This window comes from Mustela putorius, unplaced genomic scaffold (genome assembly GCF_011764305.1).
Source record: "Mustela putorius furo isolate JIRA1106 unplaced genomic scaffold, ASM1176430v1.1 tig00003909_pilon_pilon_pilon, whole genome shotgun sequence".
Taxonomy (NCBI): Eukaryota; Metazoa; Chordata; class Mammalia; order Carnivora; family Mustelidae; genus Mustela; species Mustela putorius.
Window position 1 is genome coordinate 30,902,418 of NW_025422057.1, and position 26,361 is coordinate 30,928,778.

At 41.0% G+C, this 26,361-nt stretch overlaps 1 protein-coding gene across 6 annotated transcripts in view; it reads right to left on the reverse strand.

The window, feature by feature from the left end:
* LCOR (ligand dependent nuclear receptor corepressor) overlaps positions 1-14,181 on the reverse strand; it is a 144,484-nt gene extending 130,303 nt beyond the window's left edge. Inside the window, exons 1-2 of one of the 6 annotated variants that reach the window (XM_013054675.2) lie at positions 14,053-14,181; positions 12,962-13,035 (exon numbers count right to left, since the gene is read on the reverse strand). Coding sequence is in view for 4 of the 6 variants with exons in the window: in XM_004749582.3 (XP_004749639.2) it covers positions 12,962-13,035; positions 13,338-13,420 (157 nt within the window). In the remaining 2 variants the exon portion in view is untranslated. Of the gene's footprint in view, positions 1-12,961; positions 13,036-13,337; positions 14,014-14,048 lie in introns of those variants that run through there. The other 5 variants (XM_045068588.1, XM_004749582.3, XM_004749580.3 and 2 more) reach the window with 5 other exon arrangements.
* Between the last annotated feature and the right edge of the window lie 12,180 nt (positions 14,182-26,361).

Sequence of the window (26,361 nt, forward strand, 5' to 3'; positions counted from 1 at the left end):
ATTTCTTGCATTCATTAACAAGATGAGTCCCGGTATCAGAAAAACCTAGGACAGCTTATTTCTTGGGCCTGGGAATGAGCAGAATATTCTCCATATAAATAATAGGTTACTGCTTCTTTGCTCTATACCATTTCAGCTCACTGAAGGTTTCATAGGAACGCTCTACTTTCAGGTAAGAGAGGGAAACCTGCATATGCATACATTCATTTTAAAAGTTAATTCAGTTTCCTTCTTAATTTGATGCATTTCCAAACATATATCATTTTACACACACAAAAAGAAAAAAAAAGAAACATAAGAGATGGAGCTGTATAGAGCTGAGAAGAAAGATGAGTGAAAACTGCATCATGAAAAAACAATTTACTCATTCCTAAAAGAACATTCTTGGCAGAATCCTAGGCTGCATTACTGGACCAAATACCTGAAGATTCTGCATATTCTGCCATCTGAGCGCAAATATCCTTTAAGCATCAAGTTTTAAAGTGTACTACTTATTTCATACTCCAGTCAAACATAACAGCAACAGTACCATTAATATTACTGCTTATACTTCTGTTCTTGAGTCACAAAAATCAGACACTGATAGCAACACAATTTGACAACAGATCCTTCCTTTCTGGTTTTCCTTTTTTTTTTTTTTTTAATTTGACAGAGATCACAAGTAGGCAGAGAGGCAGGCAGAGAAAGAGAGGAGGAAGCAGGCTCCCCGCTGAGCAGAGAGCCAGATGCAGGGCTTGAGCCCAGGACTCTGGGATCATGACCCAAGCCGAAGCCAGAGGCCTTAACCCGCTGAGCCACCCAGGTGCCCCTCTGGTTTTCCTTTTTTAAGATTTTATTTATTTATTCGACAGAAAGAGATATCACAAGTGGGTAGAGAGGTAGGCGGGGGGGGGGGGGGGAGGAGCGGAGAGCCTGAAGCAGGGCTCGACCCCTCATGCTCTGAGCTGAAAGGAGAAGCTTAACGGACTGAGCCACTCAGGTGCCCCTCCTTTTTTTTTCTTAATACAGCAAATATTTTTACCTGCAAGTGGATATTCATATTCCTCAAAACAGCGGATTTCATCTGGATTACTTGTTAAACAGTATCTGACAAAATATGGATTAGGTATTTTTACCTAAACATCTTTATACAGTTTTAAAAATAACTGTTCAATGTCTGAGAGGTAATAAACATTAACCACTTAACAAGAGCACACTTATCATTTTTTTCCAAAGTAAAGCTTAAATCCTTAGAAAAGGAGAGAAAAGAAAGGTAAAAAATGTCTGGGTCATCAACATCTCTCATCCCGTCTTTGCCACAATTTCAGTTTATTTATTTTTTTAACCAATGTACCTACGTTAGAATAACTTCTGCATTAATACACATTTTCTTGCCTTTAAAAAAAAGATTTATTTGAGAGAAAGTGCAAGCGGGGCAGTAGGGCAGAAGGAGAAGCAGACTCCCTGCTGAGCAGGGAGCCAGATGTGGGACTGGATCCCAGGATGCTGGGATCATGACCTGAGCTGAAGGCAGATGCTTAACTGACTGAGCCACCCGTGCGTCCCATTTCCTTGCGTTTAAAAGATCGAAATCTGTAGATAATTTAATCTTCTTAGTAGTTTAACAGTCTTGATCAACCAACTCACTCAAGGTTAGACTGTAAACTATGTGGCCTACTGTCTTAACAGAAAAATTAAGTCCCTCCGTTTTATAGCTCCTGACAACTCCTACCTAGCTTTCTCACCTAATACGGAAAATTCTAATTTCTCTTCTCTGTCTTTTGTCCCTTTATGAAGGTACTCTTGCCTTGCACCAATAAAATGTACTAATCTTTGATATAAAGATATGTTAAGATTAAACAGAAGTTCTTTGCCTAAGGAGAAAGGGACCAAAAGGAGCATGATTTAGATAAGATTATATGTTTGTAGCCATAGCAATGGGTCTTGAAACGGTTTTCAGCAGATATACATGTGGATTTGTGACACTCGGCATGTCTATTTTAACATGCCAAAATCTATTTTAATAAACCCAAGCAGTTATATATAGTAATACACACAAGAAAATTGGTTGTACAAGTCTCGCATGGAAAATAACTTTATCACTTCAACCGTACTTCTTTTAAAAAAGTCAATAAAGCAAAAATTCTAGTACCTCCTAAAAAATTGTTGGAAATTAACCCATGTTACTTATTTTTATTCTGACATTTTCTCTTTCTAGAATAGAAACCAATCTAGATAAAGTAGCTAACACAGTATCATAAAAATATTACTGCCATAGGCAATTTACCAATAGGTAAATAAGTAAAATTTTAGTACACTGGCCATTGAACATAGGTGATATGTTAAGCAAATCATTTTAGAAGATGTGTCAGTTGTATTAAACACTCACAGAAAAATAACCAGCTTAAAGGGTTTTTTAAACATTCCCAAAGATTTATGGACTGCTTAATGCCTGCCCATAATTAAAGTATCACTGTACTGTGATCAGGATAAGCTAATCAATACTCATTTATACAACTGAACTTTCTCCACTTCCTTACTAGCTGAATGAAAATTCACATAACCTAACACTTGTGATGAAATTATTTATATCATTAATCATTCACTTAAAAAGCCTCATTTCAACAAGCACATAGACAAACATATATGTTCCTCTCATGTTTTTATTCTTAGTAAAGGCAAGGAACTTCACATTTTATTTTGATGGGAATTTCTCCCCATTACTTTTGTCACAATCTTCCTATATCTATTACTAGAAGCATTTTATCAAGATCAGTGATGTCTGAATTACCAAACAGCATATTTTCCTTAAAGATTCCTTTTAAGTATTCTCTACATCCATCGTGGGGCTCGAACTTACAACCCCACGATCAACAGTCGCATGCACTTCCAACTGAGCCAACCAGGTGCCCCCAAAACTGTGTATTATTTTTAAAATTTGCCAAATCGCTCCTTCCTTTTCTCAGTAGTCACACACAACTCAACTTCCCTTTTAAACACACATTTAAAAATACTTATTGCCAACTACACCAAATCTAAGTCACAGAATGTTAAAACTGAGAAGGCATTTGGCTAAAGTCCAAGAATCCTAAATCCTGACCCCTAGTCTGCTTTACTCTGCTTGCCCCTCCCCCCTCCCCCCCCAACCTCTGAGCTCTCTGAGGATATGAATAGAAGAAAAGGCCAGGCACCTACACACTGTTATTAAAAGGCTTTTGTTAACAAACTTCAAAGTGCCTTGGACTAGGTCAGTCCACATGGAAGGCTCATCAAGCTTAAAGCCCAGAATGAGTATCACTTAGACAGCCTTTCCTCTGTCAGCCTATGCTCAATTCTCAGCCAATGATTAGAAGAAAGGCCAGTCTAGCAACATACGAAGAAAAACTAAGCCAGTGGAAATATTCAGCTCAGAAACCTACTTAGCTCTGAATACCACCCACAAAACTAAAAAACCAAGAAGAATGAAGAAAGCCAAACAGGATGATAATGCTAAAGAGAAAGGGGCAAGGCATTCCAGGATAGAGAATTGAAAGAGTAATTATGTTACTTACGATTTATGGTAAGATAATGGGGAGAGAAAGCAAAATTCTTTAATATAAATAAAATAAGCAATTAGAAGTTATAAACAAAGAAAAAGGAGCAATGTGATAGAACCAAATAGAAAAGTCTAAAAAGAGGGCATATGCTTGAATGTTTAAGATTAAAGAGCACAGGCTTTTGAATTCCACTCCTGGGTCTACCACTCTTTAGCTCAGTGATCATGAATGAAATCTTTAATCTTCCCAAATCTGTTTCTCCACCTGTATAACAGATAGTAACATCAAAGGGATATCGTTTGGCACTGCGGAAAAGCTCAGTATCTGTTAGCTTTTTAAAGAATTAGTAAAACAACAAAAACTTGTCTTCTCCACAGAGAATTTATTTCTTTAAATTTACAATGGGGATAGGTGTTGGCAAGGAGACCATACTATATGAAAGTCTGCCAAGAGAGATTCAATAGTAAATATAATGCCTGGGATTTTTATCAAAATAATCCAGTGGGAATAAAATATTGGCCATTAGTTCTCATTCTTTCTATTTTCACGTATGTTTGAAATTTTCCAAAATGAAAGATTTTTTAAATTCCTTTCTCTTTAATTAATACGGTTGAAAAAATAAGTCCTAGCATCCTTTATACCTTTGAGAAATCATGAATTTAAAAAGAGAGAATAGAGGTACAGAGACAAATGCCTACAAATGACCTAGAAAATATGCCTACATTGATTGTGAGGAAGGAAAGTATCCAGGCAGGAGCCTACGAATTCCCATACAATGGAGACAATTTAAAAAAAAAAAAAAAAAAGAAAAACCAGCATGCATCAAAGTGCCCATAAACATGTCTCAGTTTAACAAAGTCAACAATTCTTCTACATACATTGTACACTTATTTTTGAAATTCATATAAACCAATATTTATGTATGTATGTAATCTCTACACCCAACATGGGGCTCAAACTCATGACCCCAAGATCAAGAATCGCGCGCTCCTGACTCAGCCAGCCAGATACCCCTAAACCATTAATTCTAAACATATGAGCAGAGCATGCTTGTATTAAATTAGATGTAGGGGTACCTGGGTGGCTCAGTCAGTTAAACGTCTGCCTTGGGCTGAGGTCATGATCCCAGGCTCCTGGGATCCCGTGCTCAGTGGGGCACCTGCTTCTCTCTTTACGTCTCTGCCCACTGCTCTACCTACGTGTGCTCTCTCTGCCAAATAAATAAATAAAATCTTCTCTAAAAATAAATAAATAAATTACATGTGAATTCAGTTATAAAAAAAATACATACATTTCACATTTTCACAAATAAGATTTTCTTTCACCAAGCAAAATATACCTTATAAGTCCTTTTAAAATTAGTTTTTCTGGGTGCCTGGGTGGCTCAGTGGGTTAAGCCACTGCCTTCGGCTCAGGTCATGATCTCAGGGTCCTGGGATCGAGTCCTGCATCAGGCTCTCTGCTCAGCAGGGAGCCTGCTTCCTCCTCTCTCTCTCTCTGCCTGCCTCTCTGCCTGCTTGTGATCTCTCTCTCTGTCAAATAAATAAATTAAAAAAAATAAAAATAAAATAAAATTAGTTTTTCTTCCTGTTCACAATATGAGTTTAGAAGAGGGAGAACAGGCTTTTACTTTCTGGAAACCTCTAAAAAGCCAACTAGCTAGTAAGAGAAATATACACAATAATCACTTATTAATGATGATAAAATGACTGATATTATGCTAACAGTAAAATCAAGTAACAGTCACAGACTATCTAGTATTACTAATGAGAATGAAAATGCTCATCACACAACAGTTTTCCATTAACAGCAGCTTTCATAAGTTAATACTAGTGTTCACATCTTCTAACCTAAACATAAGTACGGATGTGCTAATATATTTAACAGTGGTGGAAAACTACTATGTAACTTCATACAGCAATTGCAGGAAGTTAAATAAAAAGTTTGCTCTGGAAGAGTTCAATTCTGTGTTTTACTTTTACCTGATAAGTTAGGTAAATATTTCAAATGTTAAAAATATCACACAATTATTTCTATGGATAAGAGGAAGCATTTATGGTAAGGGAAATCCCCTGATTGCTTCAATAAAAGTTATTACTCAATGTCTCCCAAATGACCAATTATTTTTTTAAATAATCATCTTATATTCCTACATTCCTAAATAAAGGCAATAAAACAGTGCACGTGGGGCACCTGGGTGGCTCAGTGGGTTAAAGCCTCTGCCTTCGGCTCAGGTCATGATCCCAAGGTCCTGGGATCGAGCCCCAAATTGGGCTCTCTGCTCCGCGGAGAGCCTGCTTCCTCCTCTCTCTCTGTTTGCCTGCCTCTCTGCCTACTTGTGATCTGTCAAATAAATAAATTAAAAAATCTTTAAAAAAAAAAAAACAGTGCAAGTGAAAGGGGTTTTTTTTTTTTTTTAAGTATAAAATGTTCTGGGCGCCTGGGTGGCTCAGTGGGTTAAAGCCTCTGCCTTCATTCAGCTCAGGTCATGATCCCAGGGTCCTGGGATCGAGGCCCACATTGGGCTCTCTGCTCAGCAGGGAGCCTATTTCCTCCTCTCTCTCTGACTGCCTCTCTGCCTACTTGTGATCGCTCTCTCTGTCAAATAAATAAATAAATTTTTTTAAAAAAGTATAAAATGTTCTATGTAGATATAAGATGGTGACATCAGTAATTTAGATTTTCCCAAAGCTTTCTATATGTCAAGTTTTGGACAATTTGTTTACTCCCCTACCTTATTACACTCACCAAAAACCTTCTAAGACAACTTTGTTTCTACAGGATCCAGGTCAAACTTCCTAAAACAAACAAACAAACAAACAAAAACATACACACACAAAGAACTGTGATGGACTAACTTCCTAACTTCTAATGATTTAGAAGTTATAATACTCCCTTACTTCAAATGGTAAAGTACAATTACAAGTTTTTGAATACAACTGAGAGATACAACTGAGTACTTTCTTCCTATTTAGTATAAAACATCTCACACATATTGTTTCCAAATACCAAAACTTCAAATAGAAGTCCATAAATTACTGTTACATACTTTTTTTCTTGTAGCCATTCCCTATGACTTATCCTGCTCTTACATTCAAAAATACAAATTACCCAAAACTGGATTATAAGAACTTCATTATCATTCAGTTACTCAACAAACACTGGCTTTACACATGTAACTTCCTTGGACCACATAACATTCAGAAAAATGATTATGTGATAAATCAAAAGAACACATATTTGTCTCTAACAAAAGAATGTGGAACAAAAGGAAAAAATATATAAAAAATCATTATAAGGGGTCAACCATACAGCCTTCCTAATATACCCCTCATAATCCATTAAGGATTCTCAGACTAATTCTCCCACCTACCTCCTAAGAGTCTCAATTTCATCCTTAAGACATTATTACACCTGATATGTAACACCAAATCTAATTCAAAAATCTGAGAAACTCACAAGAATCAAGTCTTTTAAAACAATATAGTTTAGCACCAGAAAATAAATTCACACAGTAACTTGTAATGAGTAAATATAAACTATCAAGTATCTGAGTTTCATAAAATGCAACCAAAAGATACAATCTTAAATTTCAAAAATACTATTATATAAATTTCTCTCACTACTCAAATCTGGATGAGTCAGACAAAATGTCTACATAAAGGTATCCCTCTGTACTCAAACTTTTGTTACTTACTATTCAAAACTCAAGCACAGAACAGATTTAAATAATGTGGTTTGCCACGTTATCTGAATCTGACATATGAACCCTCACTACAGAAAGGCAGAATTTCAAAGATCTGGATAGCGAAGTCTATCTGTGCTGTGACACACAACTCTATCATTAGGTGTCCCTGGCTGGCTCAGTCAGTAGAGTATGCAACTCTAGATCTTGGGGTTGTGAGTTCAAGCCCTGTGATGGGTGGAGAGACTACTTTAAAACAACAACAATACTGGGGTGCCTGGGTGGCTCAGTGGGCTCAGCCTCTGCCTTCGGGTCAGGTCATGATCCCAGAGTTCTGGGATTGAGCCCTGCAAGGGGCTCTCTGCTCAGCAGGGAGCCTACTTCCTCCTCTCTCTCTGCCTGCTTCTCTGCCTACTTGTGATCTCCATCTGTCAAATAAATAAATAAAATCTTAAAAACAAACAAACAAAAAAAACACAACACAGGAGCACCTGGGAGCTCAGTCGGTTAAGCTTCCAACTTTTGGTTCTGGCTCAGGTCATTGAGATCAAGTCCTGCATGGGGCTCTGTGCTTATCACAGAGTCTCCTTGAGATTCTCTCCCCCTCCCTCTGCAAAACTCCACATGCTCTCTCTAAATACAGCATTTTTTTAAAAACTACAATATTCATAATTCATATAAAAGATATTAAAGCAAGCCCTTCCAGTTATTCTAGTTCTCTCCTATCAATCCACTACTATACACATTACTCCCTTTACAAGGTATTTTAAAGTTTCCTTCTGGTCTGTAATTATTTTTAAATTGAGAGTTTAAGAAAAATATTTGTAAATCATACACTGATGTGGGTCTAGTGACCAAAATATACTCTCACATCTCAACAATAAAAAACCAAATAACTCAGGGGCGCTCAGTAGGTTGAAGCCTCTTCAGCTCAGGTCATAGTCTCAGGGTCCTGGGATCGAGCCCCACATCGGGCTCTCTGCTCAGTGGGAAACCTGCTTCTCCCTCTCTCTCTGCCTGCCTCTCTGCCTACTTGTAATCTCTGTCTATGAAATAAATAAATAAATAATCTTAAAAAAAAAAAAAAACTCAACTTTAAAATTAGCTAGGGATCTGAATACACATTTCTCCAAAGATACACAAATAGCCAAAAAACATGTGAGAAAGTGCTCAACATCACTGGTCATTAGGAAAATGAAAATAAAAACCACCATGAGATACCACTTCAGACCTACCCAGTAAAACAGCTACCATCAAAAAGACATCAATATCAAATGTTGGCAAGGGGGTAAAGAAAATGGAATCTTCCTTCATTGCTGGTGGGAATATAAAATACTGCAGCTGCTTTGGAAAACAGTTTGGCATTTCCTCAAAAACTTAAGTTATCATGTGACCCAGCAATTTCTCTTAAGTATATACATCCAAGAAAAGTGAAAACAAATGTTCATAGCAACATAATCCCAACAGGCAAAAAGGGAAACAATCCAAATGCCCATCAACTAATGGATAAACAAAACACAGTATGTCTATACAATGCAGTATTATTTAGCCATGAAAACACTAAGTGCTGATAAATGCTACATGAATGAATCTTGAAAACATGCTAAGAAGGCAGACACAAAAGATGATGTATTGTATGATTACATCTATTTGAAATACTGAAGGTTGACAAATCCACAGGAACAGAAAGCAGACTGGGGATGCCAATGGCCGGGTGCAGACGGAATGGGAAATGACTGCTAACAGGTTTGGGGTTTCTTTTTCTGGCAATGAAAGTGTTCTGGAATTATACAGTGATGTTTGGATATAGCGAATAAACTAAAATCACTGAACTGTATATTTTAAAAGGGTGAATTTTATGGCACATAAACTATATTTCAACTGAGAAAAGAAAAACTTTAGGGTATCGTTCACTGTACTTGGGATACTTCCTGCATGCAAGAGACAATACAATGAACTTAAGTTCACATTGGAATTATCCCCAAAACAATGTGCAGCTGTAAGGAGCAGTAAAAGAATTTTTTAAATGTACGCAGAGTAATTTAGAGGGTAGTGATGGTGGTTAAGTTTTTAACCTGAAACAACAAAAACAACAGCTTTGTTTATTCACATCTACCCAATATCCAGATTCCATACAGCAGATGCGTAGACATAAAGAAAGAAAGAAGAGATTCTGAGGCGTATCAAAACAAATCAAACCCCTTTGCTGGGCTTCTTAGCCCGTTTGCAAAACAGGAAAAAAAAAAACCAATCTCATTATTTAACATATACTTTTATTTGCCACAAAAGATACTTTCCAGCTGTTTCCAAATACCAAATGCAACCTCTAAGGATCAAAATTTGTCAATATTAAGGATGTTCAAAGAATATATATGCCACTGATTTTAGGCAATTCCAAAAATACATTTTGTGCAATGGAATATAGTATAGCCTCTGGTGAGTTAACCTAAAAGAGATACTGGTTTTGGATAACAACATCATTCCTGTCAAGACTATGTGAAAAACAGTATGTGTCAATGTTGAGTTCCACAATGAAATCGTCAAATAAAGGAAACGTTCCTCTCCTAAGGAGAGAAATGCACTGGAAACCCCAATATGGCTAACAAAGAGGCCCCACTTTTTTAACCTGTGTTAGAAAATCCTACAGCCTGGGGCACCTGGGTGGCTCAGTGGGTTAAGCCTCTGCCTTCGGCTCAGGTCAGGGTCCTGGGGTCGAGCCCTGCATCAGGCTCTCTGCTTGGTGGGGGCCCTGCTTACCTCCCCCCTGCCTGCCTCTCTGCCTACTTGTGATCTCTGCCTGCCAAATAAATAAATAAAATCTTTAAAAAAAGAAAGAAAGAAAATCCTACAGCCTATCTTTGCAAACCTATCATCTATCCATCTCCTACAAGAATCATGGTCTGCAGTTTAAACAGTTTCAACTCATTCTTGTCCTTTGCCACTTTTGCTTAGTTGTTTCTCATGACAGGAATGCCTCTTACGTATTCATCAAAATGAAGCAAAAATCTGCCTCCTTGTTCATGAAGCCTTCCTACATCATTTCAAGGGTTTTCTTTCACTTCTAAACATGCCTAGCACTTGCTTGCACCACAGTAAGGCACATTTTGCCTTGTACTATAAATGAATACACTGTATCTTCTCGAAGTACTAAAAGTTCTTGAAGGTTAGCATAGCTTTTGTCTGCCCACAATGCCAGGTACAAATTTAAATGAAGTACTTACCTAACTGCCTTTCCTTTCTAAAAACACCACTAATAAAAGTAGCTAAATAATTAGATGGATGCTCTGAAGTGGCAAGTCTCCACAGACACTAAACACCTAATCCTCACTAAAAGAAATTACAGGCCATCCAGTATAGCCATAAGGCGGGGGGGGGGGGGGGGGGGGGGGGGGGGGCATTATTCAGAGGCTTCCTAGAAGTGCTCTGGCTACAAGCACATTGGAGGGAATCAGGGCAATTTGAAATAACTCTGTGTTAAGTCAAAAAGACTTACTGTGCTCTCCTTTTTCTGCCAAAATGAGTACGCTGAAATCAACACAATTTTCCCTACCTTGGGAAGAGCTTTTTGAGAATACAGCAAGGATGAGGAGCAGCCAAGCAATAGGTCACATCACACCAAGATCCAGAACCTCGATCTTCCTGGAATATGGACCGCCAGAGTCCCAGAGGACACCTCAATAATCACCGGGGTACCAAACACCCATATTGATCACAATCACTGCCTGAAACTGCTACTGACTACAATTCAACTAAAATATAATAATGGAAACACAAACACCTCCACAATCCTGATGCACCCCACCACACAGTCCCCCAAAATAGAATTAAATTTTGGAAATAAATGAGAATTCATTTTTAACCCAAAGACTGCTATAAATTAAGTATCATTTAGAAACCAAATGACCCTAAAGTACTAAGATAATCAGTCAACAGAATCAAATAGGTTAACTGTTCAGAACCAATCTCATTAAAATAAATGAGGAATTATTACGTTTGCTAGGGACAAACAACATAGTTGCCTTTTGCATTTTATCAATCACTACTAGCCTTTTTAAGTATAGAAAGTTAACACTACTACTGATTTATTTAGAACTTTCCTCTTAAAGGAATTACATGTAACAAAAGAGAAAATAGGAAACCAAATTGATTTTAGCTGCAAGACTATCAACTATGTATTACTGATCTGCACTCTGAATTTCCTGAACTTTCCTAACTTCGAAGTGGAAATTTGGAGTTAAAAGTGTGCTAAAGAAACTGATAACCAGATTAAAATCCCCCTTCACAAAACAAATCAAAATTTGATATTCAATTCAGTTATTTACAGAATTTTGTTAGTCATCAAGGGAAAGGGGGGGGGCACCACCCTGTCAAGCAGCAGTAACTTACTACTAACACTAGCAATGACTGATAAAAAGGGGGCCTGAGGCAGAAGGCAAGGATTCAAAGCAAACAGAATTAGAATAAGATAAACAACTCATTAAAACCATCTGAACTAAAGTAAGAGCAATTTAGGAAACCTACAGGGTTACAGTCAATTTAAAACCTTTTAAAAACTAAAAAGCCTTACCAAAAAAGCCAATCTCAAAAAAAGGTGAGCCAAATACAAGAACTAAAAATTCTTCAAATTTCAGGATTTTATGTTCTTAATTCTGAAAGCTCGTTAATTTCACACTGTGCAAAACGTGCACACCTTCATAAACTCTTTCATATGATGGTTACAACTAATAATTCAAAAAGAGCTTAATCTGATGTAACATTTTAGCAAATGTAGGGTAGATTTGAAAAAAATACAAGCTGAGACAGAGTAAATGATAACTGATAGCCAAAAGGCTTTCTGGAAGGCAGAGCTGTGCCTGGATTGGCAGGAGGGAAATTTTAAAATTTATCCACAAGTCAACTTACACCAAAAATTGTTTCATGCCTTTATTACTTACACAAGCATGTTTTAAAAATGTACTTTAAACCTGTGGACAACCAAAATGATACCAGATACCTTAAGGCAAGATACCTTGTTGTCTATGTTAATTTTGATGTTACAGTCTTAATCCTTAACAAAATTCACATATATTTTCAAAATGAAACACTGCAAAAATGGAAAGGCTTATATTCTCTAGGTAAAGGTTACCTTATGTTTCACTTACTTAAAGTTTCAGTTTTGCTTTTTAACCTATTACAGAAGACATCTCTTGTGGGACATTGTAAAGGGCATACCCTCCTGTCAAGCCAGAAAGCTCAAACACAAAGACACAGAGCTAACCAAGTGCTGTAATTCTTCCAAACTGAGCCTCTCCACACCCCCTCCACCCTTCCCCCCAACAGATATGTCTATTAAATCAGTGTCTGTTCTCCCCCTCGCACAACAAAGAGAACTTCTCACCGCATGAAATTGCCGCTGAATGGACACCAGAAAGCAGGATTTGCATAATTCCTTCCAACGAAACCCAGTCGGGAAGGAGGGGATGAGGGGCCCAAGCGTACGGATAGAAATCTCCTAGATTCGGCTGGGGAAGACCTGGTTCCCAAGAATATTCCCTACCGGGAGGGGGGGGGGTGAGGAAGGGGGAAAGGGGCTGGAATTCTACGCCTCCCCAAGACTGGGCCTGGGGGACGGAGGAGCAGGAGAAAGCATTTCCCCACAGAGCAGCAGCACCGAAGCAAAGATGGGGAAATAACAATGCTGGGGGACAGGAGAGTCAGACACAAGGATGGACTGGGGCTAGGGGGCGGCGGGCGGAGCGGAGACACCACACGGGCCACTTACTTTTTGGAGGGGGGTTAAATATATGAGTTAAGCCCTTATGGTCCCGCCGGCCGCCGCACAGAGGGAAACGGGACCTTGGGAGAGAAAAACAGACAAAACACACAGTGTGAGAGGCGCAGCTCGGCCGCCCGGCCCCTCCCGGGGCGCCCCCGTCCACACTCCCTCCTGCCCGTGGGGAAAAAGCCACCCGAGGCCGGTAGGCTGGGAGGATTGGGGGCGGGGGAGGGGGGGTTCGAGGCTCTCGGCGAGGCGGCGGCTCCGACAAATCCCCCGAGAGGGGACAAGAAGGACCCCACGCTCCGGTTTCTCGGTCGGACCCAGTTCCACCCCCCCATCCTCCCCGCCGCGCACACACCGAACACAAATACGCACACACCGACCCGAGCGTCGAGGATTAACTCCCCGGCCGCCGCTGCCGCCGCCAGCAGAGGAAGTGCAGCCGCTGCCCCCCGCGGCCATGACACCCTACTTGGCTCGGTCAGGCGGACCCGGGGCCTGTGACAGCTCCGGCTCCCTCCGCCCCCATCTCCACCTCACGCCTCGCACACGCCCGAGCGCCGGGCGTCCGCCCGCCCGCCGCCGCGCGTGCACGCGGGGATTGGGGCGCGCGTCGCCGCGCGTGGGGGAGGGGAGGCGCGGGAGGGGGAAGGCTCCGGGCTGAAGGGGCTGAAGAGGTCTCCCCACTCCCGCCCCCAGCTCCCCGGAACCGGAGGCGGCGCCCCCGGTCAAGTGGCAGCACCGCGGGGCGAGTCTCCACAATAAGCCGGCGGCTACGCGGGGCCGCCAGGCTGGGGGGGTGGGAAGGGAAGCGGGGGTAAGGAAGGGGCACGCGCTCCCGCCCGAGAGCCCGCCCCGGGGAAGGCGCGCGGAGGGGAGGGGCCGACGCGCGTGCTCAGGCCTGACCGGGGAGAGCCCGCCCGGAGGTTGCGCGCGCCCGCACTCCGGGGGGTGGGGGAGGGGGACGCCCGAGCCAAAGAGGGCGGGCGGGCCGGAGCAGCAATTGCCTCTGCCCCGGCTCCCTCCCTTGTCCGGGGCAGGCGGTGGCGGGGCGGCCCGAGGGCCGGAAGCGGCCGGGGGAGGGTCTCACCTACACAGTGAATGAGCTTGTGGCGCCACGAGTCCAGTTCTTGCCGAAAGCCGCGTCTCTCAACGGAGCATTGCTGCCGCCTACACACCCTCGCCATCTTCTGCCGCCCGCCCGGCCCTGCCTCCTCCGCGGCCCCGCGCACGCCCAGCCGCGTCGCCCGGGGCCGCGCACGCACCCGCGGCCTGGGCGTCGCACCTCCCGCCGGGGGTGGCGCGGGGGCAGGGCCGGCCTCACCTCGCGGTGGCCCCGGCGTCGTCCCGGGGGCTGCCTGGGCGTGCGCCGGCCCCGCGCTTGTCGCGGAGAGGTAGCTCGACCGCGCTTTCTCGTCCGCGGCCGCCGCCAGCTCTGGCCGCCCGGGAAGGCGCCTTCGCGGGGCAGGAGCTCGCCTGGACCCCCGATCCTGCGCCGCCTTCGCACTGTGCTCCAAGACCACCGCTGCCCCTTCCTTTCCCTTCCCGGGACTTTTTGTGTCTTAAACTAGCCCCATGTATCACTTCTATCCTGCGTATCTCCCCCCACCAACTGTTGCGAGTTCCGTGGTAATAATCGCTTTTCTGAACTCAGCCGAACCTGCTGCTTTCGGGAGACAGTTTGTAAGAAGCAGAGTTCAATACCCGATGCCCATGGAGGCACTAAGCTCCAAAGTTTTAAAAACCGGGTAGGCTGTAGTTTATTAAGTAATGGGAAGACTTGGTCAACGTCCGTAAACCCAGTAAAAATTGAATCAGACGTTTTAAATAAAAACTACGAGGTTTCTACTAACAAGGCTGATCATAGGCGAAATTCTCAAGGTGGCACATTCGGAACCCCTCCTGTTTGTGTAGTAAGAGGTTTAAGAAAAGTGTGCTAAAGTGAGAATGGTATTTCAAAAGAAGGCTAGGTTAACAATACTTAGAGTGTTGGAAAATGGCGTAATTCCGTATTTCAGGAAAGACTCGAGAAATATTTTCAGTGACGAAGGAGATTTTCAGGTGAAAACCTGGGTAATTAAATCACCCTGCGTACGTAGGGCACTACCTCTACCCGTTTAAACATTATTCTGAGCTTAATTGCCTGACTGCTATTTGGGAGGGAAAGAAAAAAGAAAATGGAACGAAAAGAGAAAGGAGGGGCGGGAGAGTGAAGAATAAATGGAAAATAGATCCCTCTTTAGTACCCTGGGGTTCTGGCCTCTTCCTCACATTTGGGGTTTAAGATTAAGGACGGTGCATTCCTGCTTTTAGATATTTGAATTTAAATGTGAAGACTTAATCTTAATTACTGTAGTAGGTAAAACAAAGTCACTAAATACTTGGCAGGCAAGAATTCCATTGGTGTATTGATTTCTGTCTTTTCAAAGTAGAGGCCCTGGTCTCTCAACCAGGCACTTGTGGAATGCCCTCTCTATCCAGAGATAGATATGGAGATGGAGTAGGTGGGCCTCTTGGGTAGAACTGGTTTGAAATGTACAAGTAGGAAGGCACCTCTGCTCCCCAAATCTAACACCAATGATTATTCCACAATTCTCAGAAGTCCACCATATTTCACCTGCTAAAGAGAACTGTCAAATGAACAAACTATTAAGTCAGGAAGTACTGAATTTCTGCATACACAAAACTATCCTGAGTACTGAGGGGAAAGGACAAACGTGAAATGAAGGACGGCTCAGGACACCCACCCTGCCACATGTAATGGCAGGCCGTTTTCTGTCTTCAATCTGAATCTTCTTTTCTTTGCCACTAGGTGGCAGGTTTGAGTCTTGCAGCTTTTAACCAATTTTCTATGGTTTTTGCAGGAGCTATGCTTCATAAAGTTTCAAATAAATGAATGACATGTAACTTTAAAATGAGTTAATGAATGTGCTTTCCAATTACCCATATAATCTTCTTGAAATGATCAAGCCAAAGGTAATACTTCCTCAACATAATCTCTTAAAGTCTCAGACATGTAGATTAAAAGGATCCTAGAGACTTCAGAGATTGACTCTAATTTGAAGTATGGAATTACAAGCCCAGACAAGTAAAGTGACTTGACCAAAGTTGCATAGCTGCTCAGTAGAAAGAGGACAATAAAAGCCAGCAGCCAGATTTCCCAGTTCCCAGTTCATTGTTATTTCCATTACTCCACTTTGAATTGCAATTATTGCTTTACTTATTTTAAGTTGGGAACCAATATACAGTTGACTTCTCACAAAGGCTTATTTGTAAGAAGGGATGAGGGAACAATAGAAGTAATTATCATTTACTGAGTATTTACTATTTGTCTAACATGGCAATTTTATTTCATTCCATCTGAATAACAATGCCAAAAGGCTGGTATGATTTTTACTTACTTTTTATATTTTCCGGATTAGAGATTCAAGAGTCAGAGGAGTTAAGTGACTTTGTCCAAAGCCACAAAGTTACCAAATGGCAAAATCAGAATTCTAAGATCTCTCTGACTCCAAAACCCTCTAATTGTCCTACAAGTAGAAGCAGAATACCACACGCAGAGGATTCATTTAATTCCATGTGAGAGGTTATGTTCCACTGCACAGATGAGCAGTTGACAAAAATGTTGACCTCCTGTCATATGTCAGGCAGTCCTAGGCATCTAGGACACATAAATATCTAAGACATAATTTCTGAACTCTAACTCTTTTGGCTACCCTGGGATAGGGTAGTTGGAAGTTCTTTCACATTCTGGGGAGGATTGAGCATTACAATACAGTGGCTAAGAGAGTAGAATCTGAAGACACAGAGAGATTGATTAGAATCTTCATTCCATCCCTTAGAACCCGTGTGGACTTGACAAATTAACTTTCCTGGTCATCAGTTTCCTCATGTGACAAAGAAGATAAGAGTCTATAAGATGTAGATTGTGTGAAGATGGAATGAAACAATCATGGACAGTGGCTGTCACATTGTTAGCATGAAATGACCATCAGGCTCCCATGATGAGGCTCCCATCTGCTTGTCCTGACTGCAGGGTGACAGGAAACCATGATGCTTGTACAGTTTGGGATGAATATGTAACAGGGTGAAGAAATAACAGCAATGACCTTGGCCTTTGAAAACAACATTCTCTGAGTCACGTTCTGTAGTTCTTGCAATGGGCAGATGATAGGGAAACACAGAGCACAGAAAATGACAATCAGAGAATGGGGGTAGCCTCTATGAACCATAGGACTGGCTGGTCAGGATTATATCAAGCTTGCATCTGATTAGCTGGAGATGGCATATAATAAGGGAAAGGACATCAGAGAAATGGGAGGATGAAATGGATTGGAGCCTTTTCAAGAAAGAAGTCTCCTGTTGGGAGACCTGTTAAAAAACATGGTCAACTTCTCGTGAATTCCAATAAGTGACACTTTTAAAACCACTTTTCATGGATTATGTCTTCTATTCCTTACAACAACCCAGTCAAGCATCCCCATTTGATAACCGAGCATGAACGGCTAATTTGCCTAACTATAGGTTATGCCTAACTATGATTTGGCTTCACACCCAGGCAATCTGGGTGGCTCAGTCACTTAAGTGTTTGCCTTCAGCTCGAGTCATGATCCGAGGATCCCGGGATCGAGCCCCAAGTCTCGAGCCCCAACTTCTCCCTCTGCCCCTCCCCCTGCTCATGCTCATTCCCTCGCTCTCTTGGTCTCTCTCTCTCTCAAATGCATAAATAAAATCTTAAAAAAAAACATCCAGGCAGTCTGGTTGCAGAGCCGGCTCTTTAATCTTTGCATTATTTTGCTTCCTGCGCTGAGCAGGGAACCTAGAGTGAGAGACAAGACCCAGCAGACAGAAAGGAAACTGGGACACTTGGTAGAACTGCTTCTGTAGGGGCTCTTTGTGCTTTAGTAAGACTTTCCAAGTTCCTCTCTTTTCAGTCTGCCTGTGTAGCCAGAAAACTTTATGACTTTCTGTGTGTAAGTGACTTTTTTTTAAGTTGTATTGAGATATATTTCATATACTATAAAATTTACCTGTCAGTGGTTTTTAGTATATTTACAGAGTTGTGCAACCAGCACCGCAATCACGATTAGAACATTCTCATCAGCCCCCAAGAAACCCCAGGTGTATTAGCAGTTACTTCCCATTCCCCCCTCTCCTCAAACCCTGGCAACAACGAATCTACTTTCTGTCTCTGTGAATCTTCTTCTTCTGGACATTTCAGGTAAATGGAATCATACAACTAGTGGTCTTTTGCGACTGGTCGCTTTCACTGAGCATACTGTTTGCAAGGTTCATCTATGTTGTAGTATGGATCAACACTTACTTCCTTTTTGTTGCCCAATAACATTACATCATATGGATATACAGCATTTTGTTTATCCATTCCAATTGATGAATGCTTAATCGATTTCATTTTTTGGCTATTACAGGTAATGCTGCAATGAATATTTCTAAACACATTTTTGTGTAAACATGTGTTTTCATGTTTGTTTTAAATTTGAATATGCATTTTTGCCTATCTATTCTGAAATACTTTCAGATTATAGAAAAGTTGCAAAAACTTCTATATTCCTCTGTCACAAATTCCCTAATTGTTAATAACTTACCACATCTATTTTTGCTCTCTATGTATCTATATACAGGGTTTTGTTCTTGTTGTTGAGTCTTTTTATGAACAATCTGATAGAAAACTATAGACTTGACTCCTACCATCCCTAAATATCCAGTGTGAATGTCTATAAAGCAAAGACACTCTCCTTCATAATCACCATATAACCCTCCATTACATCCGGAGATCAACACTGATGCAGTACAGGCCCTATGAAAATTGTACTCTCCGTTACCAACGATGTCTCTTTCCCTTTTCTGGTCCAGAATCCTAACCAGAAAGTTACGCTGAATTTAATACATACATTCTCAGTCTCTTTGATTTGGGTACAATGCCTCAGTCTTTTCTTGGTGTGTGTGTGTGTTTTGTTTTGTTTTTAGTGACCTTGACACTACTAAAAAGAACAGGCCTCTCATTCTGTAGAATGATCATCAACTGGGTCTATGCAGTGTTCCTTATGACTAGACTCAGGTCATACATTTTGACAAGAAAAACACAGAAATGAGGCTGGGGTCTCTGAGCATCTCATCAAGGGTTCATGATGTTAACTCTTCATATTATTGTGATGAAAATTTTGCTCATCTAGTCAAGTGTTTTTTTTTTTCTCTTAAAGATTTTTATTTATTTAAAAATCACGACAGATCACGAGTAGCCAGAGAGGCAAACAGAGAGAGAGGAGGAAGCAGGTTCCCCACTGAGCAGAAAGCCGGATGCGGGGCGCTATCCCAGGACCCTGGGATCTTGACCTGAGCCGAAGGCAGAGGCTTTAACCCACTGAGCCACCCAGGCGCCCCCAAGTGGTTTTCTCCACCATAAAATCACCATTGCTTCCTTTATACTTGATAAATATTTTGTAGGGAGGTATTCTGAGATTATGCCAATGTTCTGTCCCTTGCCCTACCTACCTGCCAGCCTTAATATCCATGAATCATTGCCTGAATTGCTTGTCACAATGATCATGGTCAAAAAGTGATTTTCTTACTTCATCATTTCTTCTGTATTTAGTTTACATTCGAAGAGTTTTTTCCTCTTCCTCATTTACTTGTTTATTCGTTACTTATGGACCCATTATTTCCTATTTCATTCAGTCAGTTGTAATGTATTGCTGTAGTTATTGTCATCATTCCAGATTTGGCCAGTGGGAGTCACTTCGAGCTGACTTTTATCCTGTTGGCATACCCCCATCATTCTATAAAAAATTTCCTCACTTTATGGTACAGCTAGGTGTTCTAGGCTCATTTTGTATTTTCTCTGCCTCAGCTCTAGAATGAGTCCTGGTTACTTTTAGTGGAGGATAGTATTTAGATATCAAGATTTGGGCTCAGTGTGTTCACTCCTACTGGGGTGTCATGGCTACTAGGTCTTTGCAGCAGTCAGAGCTAGGAAATACATGTGTCTATATATATACATATATATATATATACATATATAGACACATACACCTATATTTATATTTGTATATTTCTAAATATAATTATACACCATGAGTTTATGCTGATCAATTTGATTCCAATCCAGCACCTCTGAATATCTGCAAGCCTTTCCCTGTTACACACTTATAAATCCCCCTTTGACAGTGAGAATCCAGGTTCCCATATTTTTTCATATTGACTTCAGTATATTTATTTGCTTAACCCCCACTGTATTTAACAACCTCCTGCCTCCTCGTCCTGCTATCTCCAGAAACCCTTCTCAAGAGTGTCATCTTCTGGCTACCCAAATATCGTCATCTACATGACGCACCACCATCCAGTGGATGTCAATTCTCCGCACATCAAATGACATACATTCTATGACTTTCTAGCCAATGTTCCAAAAGGAACTCTAGAAACTTTCCAAGATTTATAAAGAAAAATAAAGATCAATGAATAATTACAACGTTGGTTTTGAAAAAGAAGAGCAGGGGTGCCTCGGTGGCTCAGTTGGTTAAGCATCCAGCATCGGACTTGATTTCTGCTCAGGTCATGATCTCAGGGTCAGAGATAGAACCCACATGAGACTCTGTAACTGGATGTGGAGCCCACTTAAGATTCTCCCTCTCCCTCTGCCCCTGCCCCCCACACTGCATGCATGCACGTGTGCACTCTCTAACAATAAAAAATTTCTTAAAAAAGAAAAAGAACAGCAAAGATGAGTATGGTCAACACAGAAATATGCAGCTTAAATCCTCCTTCATGGTAAACTCACAGTTTGCCTTGTAGGGAATGTGATCACTACACAGCCTCCTGCTGTCAACAGCTTCAGGGTTAGCCTCAGCTGCTCAGAGCTATCTTGCCCAAGGTCACATCTTTCTGGGGCTGCCAGGATATGGTGACTAAGGGCTAGGAGGCTATAGCCTGGTCATTTCTGCCTGATGTTGGACACTGACAGTTAACACTTGTTCCAAAGTACTTCACGGGACTGAGGCTGAGGCTTTGTCGACTGAGGCTTTGTCGACTGAGGCTTTGTCGACTTGCATCTTAGATCACTTTCTCTACCCAATTCTGCTCCCCGCCCCACCATTTCCACTCACAGGGTGCTAATCCCTAATAAACCTTTGCATCCCAAAGTTCATCTCCAATTCTGCTTCCAGGGAATCTGACATGTGACAAGGAGAGATTAATTGTACTAGATATTATAAAATAAGGCCATAGTAATAAAATTACCATGGTGCTAGCATAGGAAGAAGGAGATGATAGAAAATAGTATCTTTGGGGCCACTACGTTAAGAAAAAATTTAAGTTTATTAGATATTTTCCCAAATGACAATGGAATTAATTAACTAAGATATAAAGAGTTTTCAGAGGTTGTAGGAATAAAACTTAAATATCTTTAGCATTGGGACCCCTGGGAGGCTCAGTTGGTTAAGCATCTGCCTTCAGCACAGGTCATGATCCTGGAGTCAGTGGGGGCGGGGATGGGTGTGTGCAGGGAGTACTGAACTCAGTGGGGAGCCTGCTTCTCCCTCTGCCTGCCACTCTCCCTGCTTATGGGAGCTCTCTCTGATAAATAAATAAATAAATAAAATCTTAAAATATCTTTAGCATTTTTTTTTTAAGGAGTAAGTGAGCCTTTTCTTCTAGAAGCCCTCAGAATCATATTCTATGTTGATCTTTATACTGATCTATTTACCTGAACATATGGTATTTCATTCATCTGGTTCTCAGAAAAAAAACAAACAAACAGTTCACTGTTGTCTTTGTTAGGTGACTATAGGGGAAAGGAAAAAAAAAAAAAAAAAAGAAGAATCACCAGAAAGGAGTTATTTATAACTAGGTAGCAAATGAAGGTTGTTTCCATGGAAAATTTGTTTCAATTTTTAAGCCTGAAAAGGTATAAAACGCTTCTGAGTTAAGCAAAATGAGAAGTGTTTAAAACCAAAGGAAGTCTTCAAAGAAAAGTTTAAGTAAAAAGAAAGTTTGGTAAAATCACAGAATACTTAAATATTCTTGCTGAGCTTTGCCAAAATGTACATTTCAAAATTAATATCTGACAAAGATAACCCCTCATTACTGAGCAGCCACTCTAATCTGTTCGCATGTCATCTTTGGAAGATTGGTTATGGGCGCCTGGGTGGCCCAGTGGGTTAAGCCGCTGCCTTCGGCTCAGGTCATGATCTCAGGGTCCTGGGATCGAGTGCCGCATCGGGCTCTCTGCTCAGCCGGGAGCCTGCTTCCTCCTCTCTCTCTCTGCCTACTCTGTCAAATAAATAAATAAAATCTTAAAAAAAAAAAAAAGAAAGATTGGTTATACAGAGCCTGCTGTGTACCAGCTACCCAAGAATGGATGGCTTGTTCTGGTCAATGAACTGATTGTGAGCACAAGGGAGACACATGACTTCTAGGCCAGGTTATTTTCATGGGTCTGAAGATGCAGGTGCAGAGTCATTAGCGATGTAAATTATCTTCGAGGATAGAAGCAGAAGAAATAAATTGGGGCATAGAATTCACATCTACTCACTCCTTATACAATGGTCTTTCAATGCTGGCCTCCAAAAATACTAGATATGATATGATATAATATAGTATGATATGATATGATATGATATATATGATATGGTACCATACTAGGTTATTATATATTTTTAAGATTTTCTTAATTTTTGTGAGAGAGAGAGCTAGTACATGAGCATGAGCAGGGGAGGGAGGTGTTGAAGAGAAGGAGATTCCCTGCTGAGCAAGGAGCCCCATGCAGGACTCATGCCAGGACCCTGGGATCATGACCTGAGCCGAAGGCAGACGCTTAACCAACTGAGTCACCCAGGTGCCCCATACTAGGTTATTATAAAAAGTCGTTTCAGGGCACCTGGGTGGCTCAGTTGGTTAAGCGTCTGCCTTCAGCTTAGTTCATAATCTTGGGTCCTGGGACGGAGCCCCACATCAGGCTTCCTGCTCAGTGGGGAGCCTGCTTCTCCCTCTTCCTCTGCCTGCTGCTCCCCCTGCTTATGCTCTCTCTCTGACAAATAAATAAATGAAAAAAAAATTTTTTTTAAAGTAGTTTCGGGGCATCTGGGTGGCTCAGTGGGTTAAAGCCTCTGCCTTCAGCTCAGGTCATGATCTCAGGGTCCTGGGATCAAGCCCCGCATCGGGTTCTCTACTCCGCAAGCAAGGAGCCTGCTTCTCCATCTCTCTCTGCCTGCCTCTCTGCCTACTGATCTCTATCAAATAAATAAATAAAAAATCTTAAAAAAAAAAAAGTAGTTTTATCAGTGCAGGTGAATCTTAATTATTTCTTGAAGATAATTAACAGTCCCACACACAAGCCACGATACAGATTTCTTAAATGCCTATCAATTTAGGGGGGAAATATCAGAGTAACTTATATGAATCTGTGGAATAATGATATTGTTTGTTGAGTGAGGACTCCAAGTCTTGAGCTAAGCACTTTACCTAGCCTTATTTTATTTCATACTTAAAACAATTCCACAAAATAAGTAATATTCTTAAATCTCATTTTAGAGTTGGGAAAAACAAAGCACAGAGTTTAAATCTCTTACTCGAATTCACACAACAGGTAGACGGAAAACTTTGAACTCAGGAGATTCTAGTAATTTGGTTTTTATCCTTTTCACCGTCTCACAGATGAAGGTAAATGCTAGTGTGGTTTTTGAATGTAATTAAAAGATAGCCAAATTTCCTTTTACTTTGTCTATATCAATTTAAACACCATGCTATTGGCATTTAACAAATGCTTACCCACTGAGTCTTTGAGGTTCTACATCATTTAATTAGGATCTGGGATCCTTGTTTCTTCAGAGGATTAAAGCTCCTGGGCTAACTAATACAGTTATTCTTGAAAGATGATAACAGCATTAGAACATAATTAGTAATTCCACTAACCAATCCACACTCTTTTTCTTAAATCCTATTAATATTCTCTTATTTGTGATTTCTCATGGAAATGTCTTCTCTTAAGTTCAAGCACTGTCATTTGTCACTACAGCCGTGTTATGCTGAATGTCTTACACAATTACATATGTTTATGACTTCTTATTTTCCCTACAGCACAGGCCTGTAATTTCTTCTCAAGCGTTGTCTTATTGAACTAATAGCAGTTCTTTTCAAATCAATTGAAATGCAGAAGTAACAAATTCTGAAGCATGCACTGTAGGAGCCTTGAAACGCTGTAGATAAACCGGTACAGCATAAAACAAAGGACAACTCCTCTGCTCGTGGAATGGGTGACATTTCACATAAGGAGAAGGAGAATAAATATACTCAAGTGATGAATGACATCTTGATCTTTTCCACACATTCACTTAAAAAAAAAAATATATATATATATATATAATCTCCACTAGTTGCTTGCAGTTGATGTAACCTTAGCATAAAAAATTCCCTGTTATAACTCTTCTTGAAAATTACTCTGTAACATCTCTCTGAAGATGTTACACTCCGTAACATCTTTCAGAGTCTCCTTGACAGATGCTTTCCTAGATGCAGTGCTAATGATGTCAATAAACTCTAAGGGTTCCAGAAAGGGATGTTGCTGCACAGATGCTTCCATATTGTGTGACACTTCCAATTCTAGCAAACTCGATTGGTCAGTTCTTTGATCTATCACCCTTTCAGACACTTCAGGACCATGTCATCATTATACTTCTGAAATCAATTGGAAATCTCCTTTGATAATGCTTTATGATTTTCAACAAAGCACTGATTTTTCCAGCCCTCATTTTCTTTTTTTTTTTTTAAGATTTTATTTATTTATTTATTTGTCAGAGAGAAAGAGAGAGAGCACACAAGTAGACAGAGGCAGGCAGATAGAGAGGAAGGGAAGCAGGCCCCCTGCTGAGCAGAGAGCCCGATGTGGGACTCCATTCCAGGACCCTGGGATCATGACCTCAGCCGAAGGCAGGGGCCCAGCCCACTGAGCCACCCAAGTGTCCCCAGCTCTCATTTTCTATTTCTTCAAAAGGAGAAGGTTGGCTAAGTATTTCCAACTTTCCTTAGAGCTTGAGTTCTCTTTAGTTATTAGGATTCATCAATGTCAAGTGCTTGAAAGTTTCGAATGATTTCATATTTGCATATTTCATAAAATACCTCAACATGGAAAAAATAATTTTAAAATTGTGAGTAAATACCATGGCAGATTATGTAAAATAAGTAGACTCAACTTTGAATGAACCCACACATCTTAATTCGGTGTAATTAATATTATAGTAATTGCTTGTTCTTCTGTTGGGTCCCCCCATATTGGGTACCCCAATAATGGGTCCGTGATTAAAGGAGCGAGACTGATACAAAGTGAAGGTCAAGCAAACCTTTACTTCACGCCAGTCATCAAGAATCAGACCAACCGTCAAACGGACCAACGGACCGGTCGGGGATGCCCCTTACAGAGGACGACCACTCCCTGCTTTCCAGACTAACTTTTATAGAGCAAAGGCCATGTGGTTGGGCCTGGCCACACACATGTGGCTAATTGAATTACAATTCACCCCACAGTAGCCATGGAAACTAGCCCATCACCTTGGTAGCTAGGAGACAGTATGCGCCCCCACCGATTGAATATCTCCACCTGGCCTGACCCACCCTTGTACTTGGACTTTGTTATGAGGGACTGGTTTCCCGGACTTGCTTTTAAATAAGATCCCCTGGTGGGGGGCAAGGTCAATTTAAGTTTTACAACAAAATGGCAGTGCAACTGGGGTGGGGCCTCTCGGGCTGAATAGGCCCTTACACTTCATTTGTGTATCTCAGCTTCAGAGCTTAAGATATTAGGAGTTTTCTAGGAAGGAGACAGTATATGTAGGAAATTTATGTGTACCTCTTGTTGAAAGCACTGCCAACAACTTCAAAATTTGGCATATACCTTAAGGGGATATGAAGACTAGATGTCTTCATTTGACTCCTGAAACAACCAATGTCTTCCTACAACCCCATATATATGCTAAAATCTCTTGCTGTTCCTGCACTGGGATCTTCTGTCCCAGGGCCAATCCTGGATTCTCAGCCTCCTGCTACAGTCATCAACTGTCTCCAGGGCAAACGTATCCTTGGTACCATTCAGTACTCCCTCTAAGGCCATCAACTGTTACCTATTTTGGTGCAGTCCCCCACCTGTGTGCACCCCCCAACCCCAGATACTGTGTTATGCTTTCTTTTCAAATTCATATCAGAATCTTTAGTCAAATATATACTTTGCCTTGTTTACTATGAATTTCTGGGCGATAAATTAGTGAATCAACTTTCAAATGCATATTTTACCTTATTTACTCTTAATGTCCCACATGGTCCAGAGATCATTTTTCAAAGAAAAGGAAAAAGAGGGGCATCAGGTTGACTCAGTTGATAGAGCATGTGGCTCTTGATCT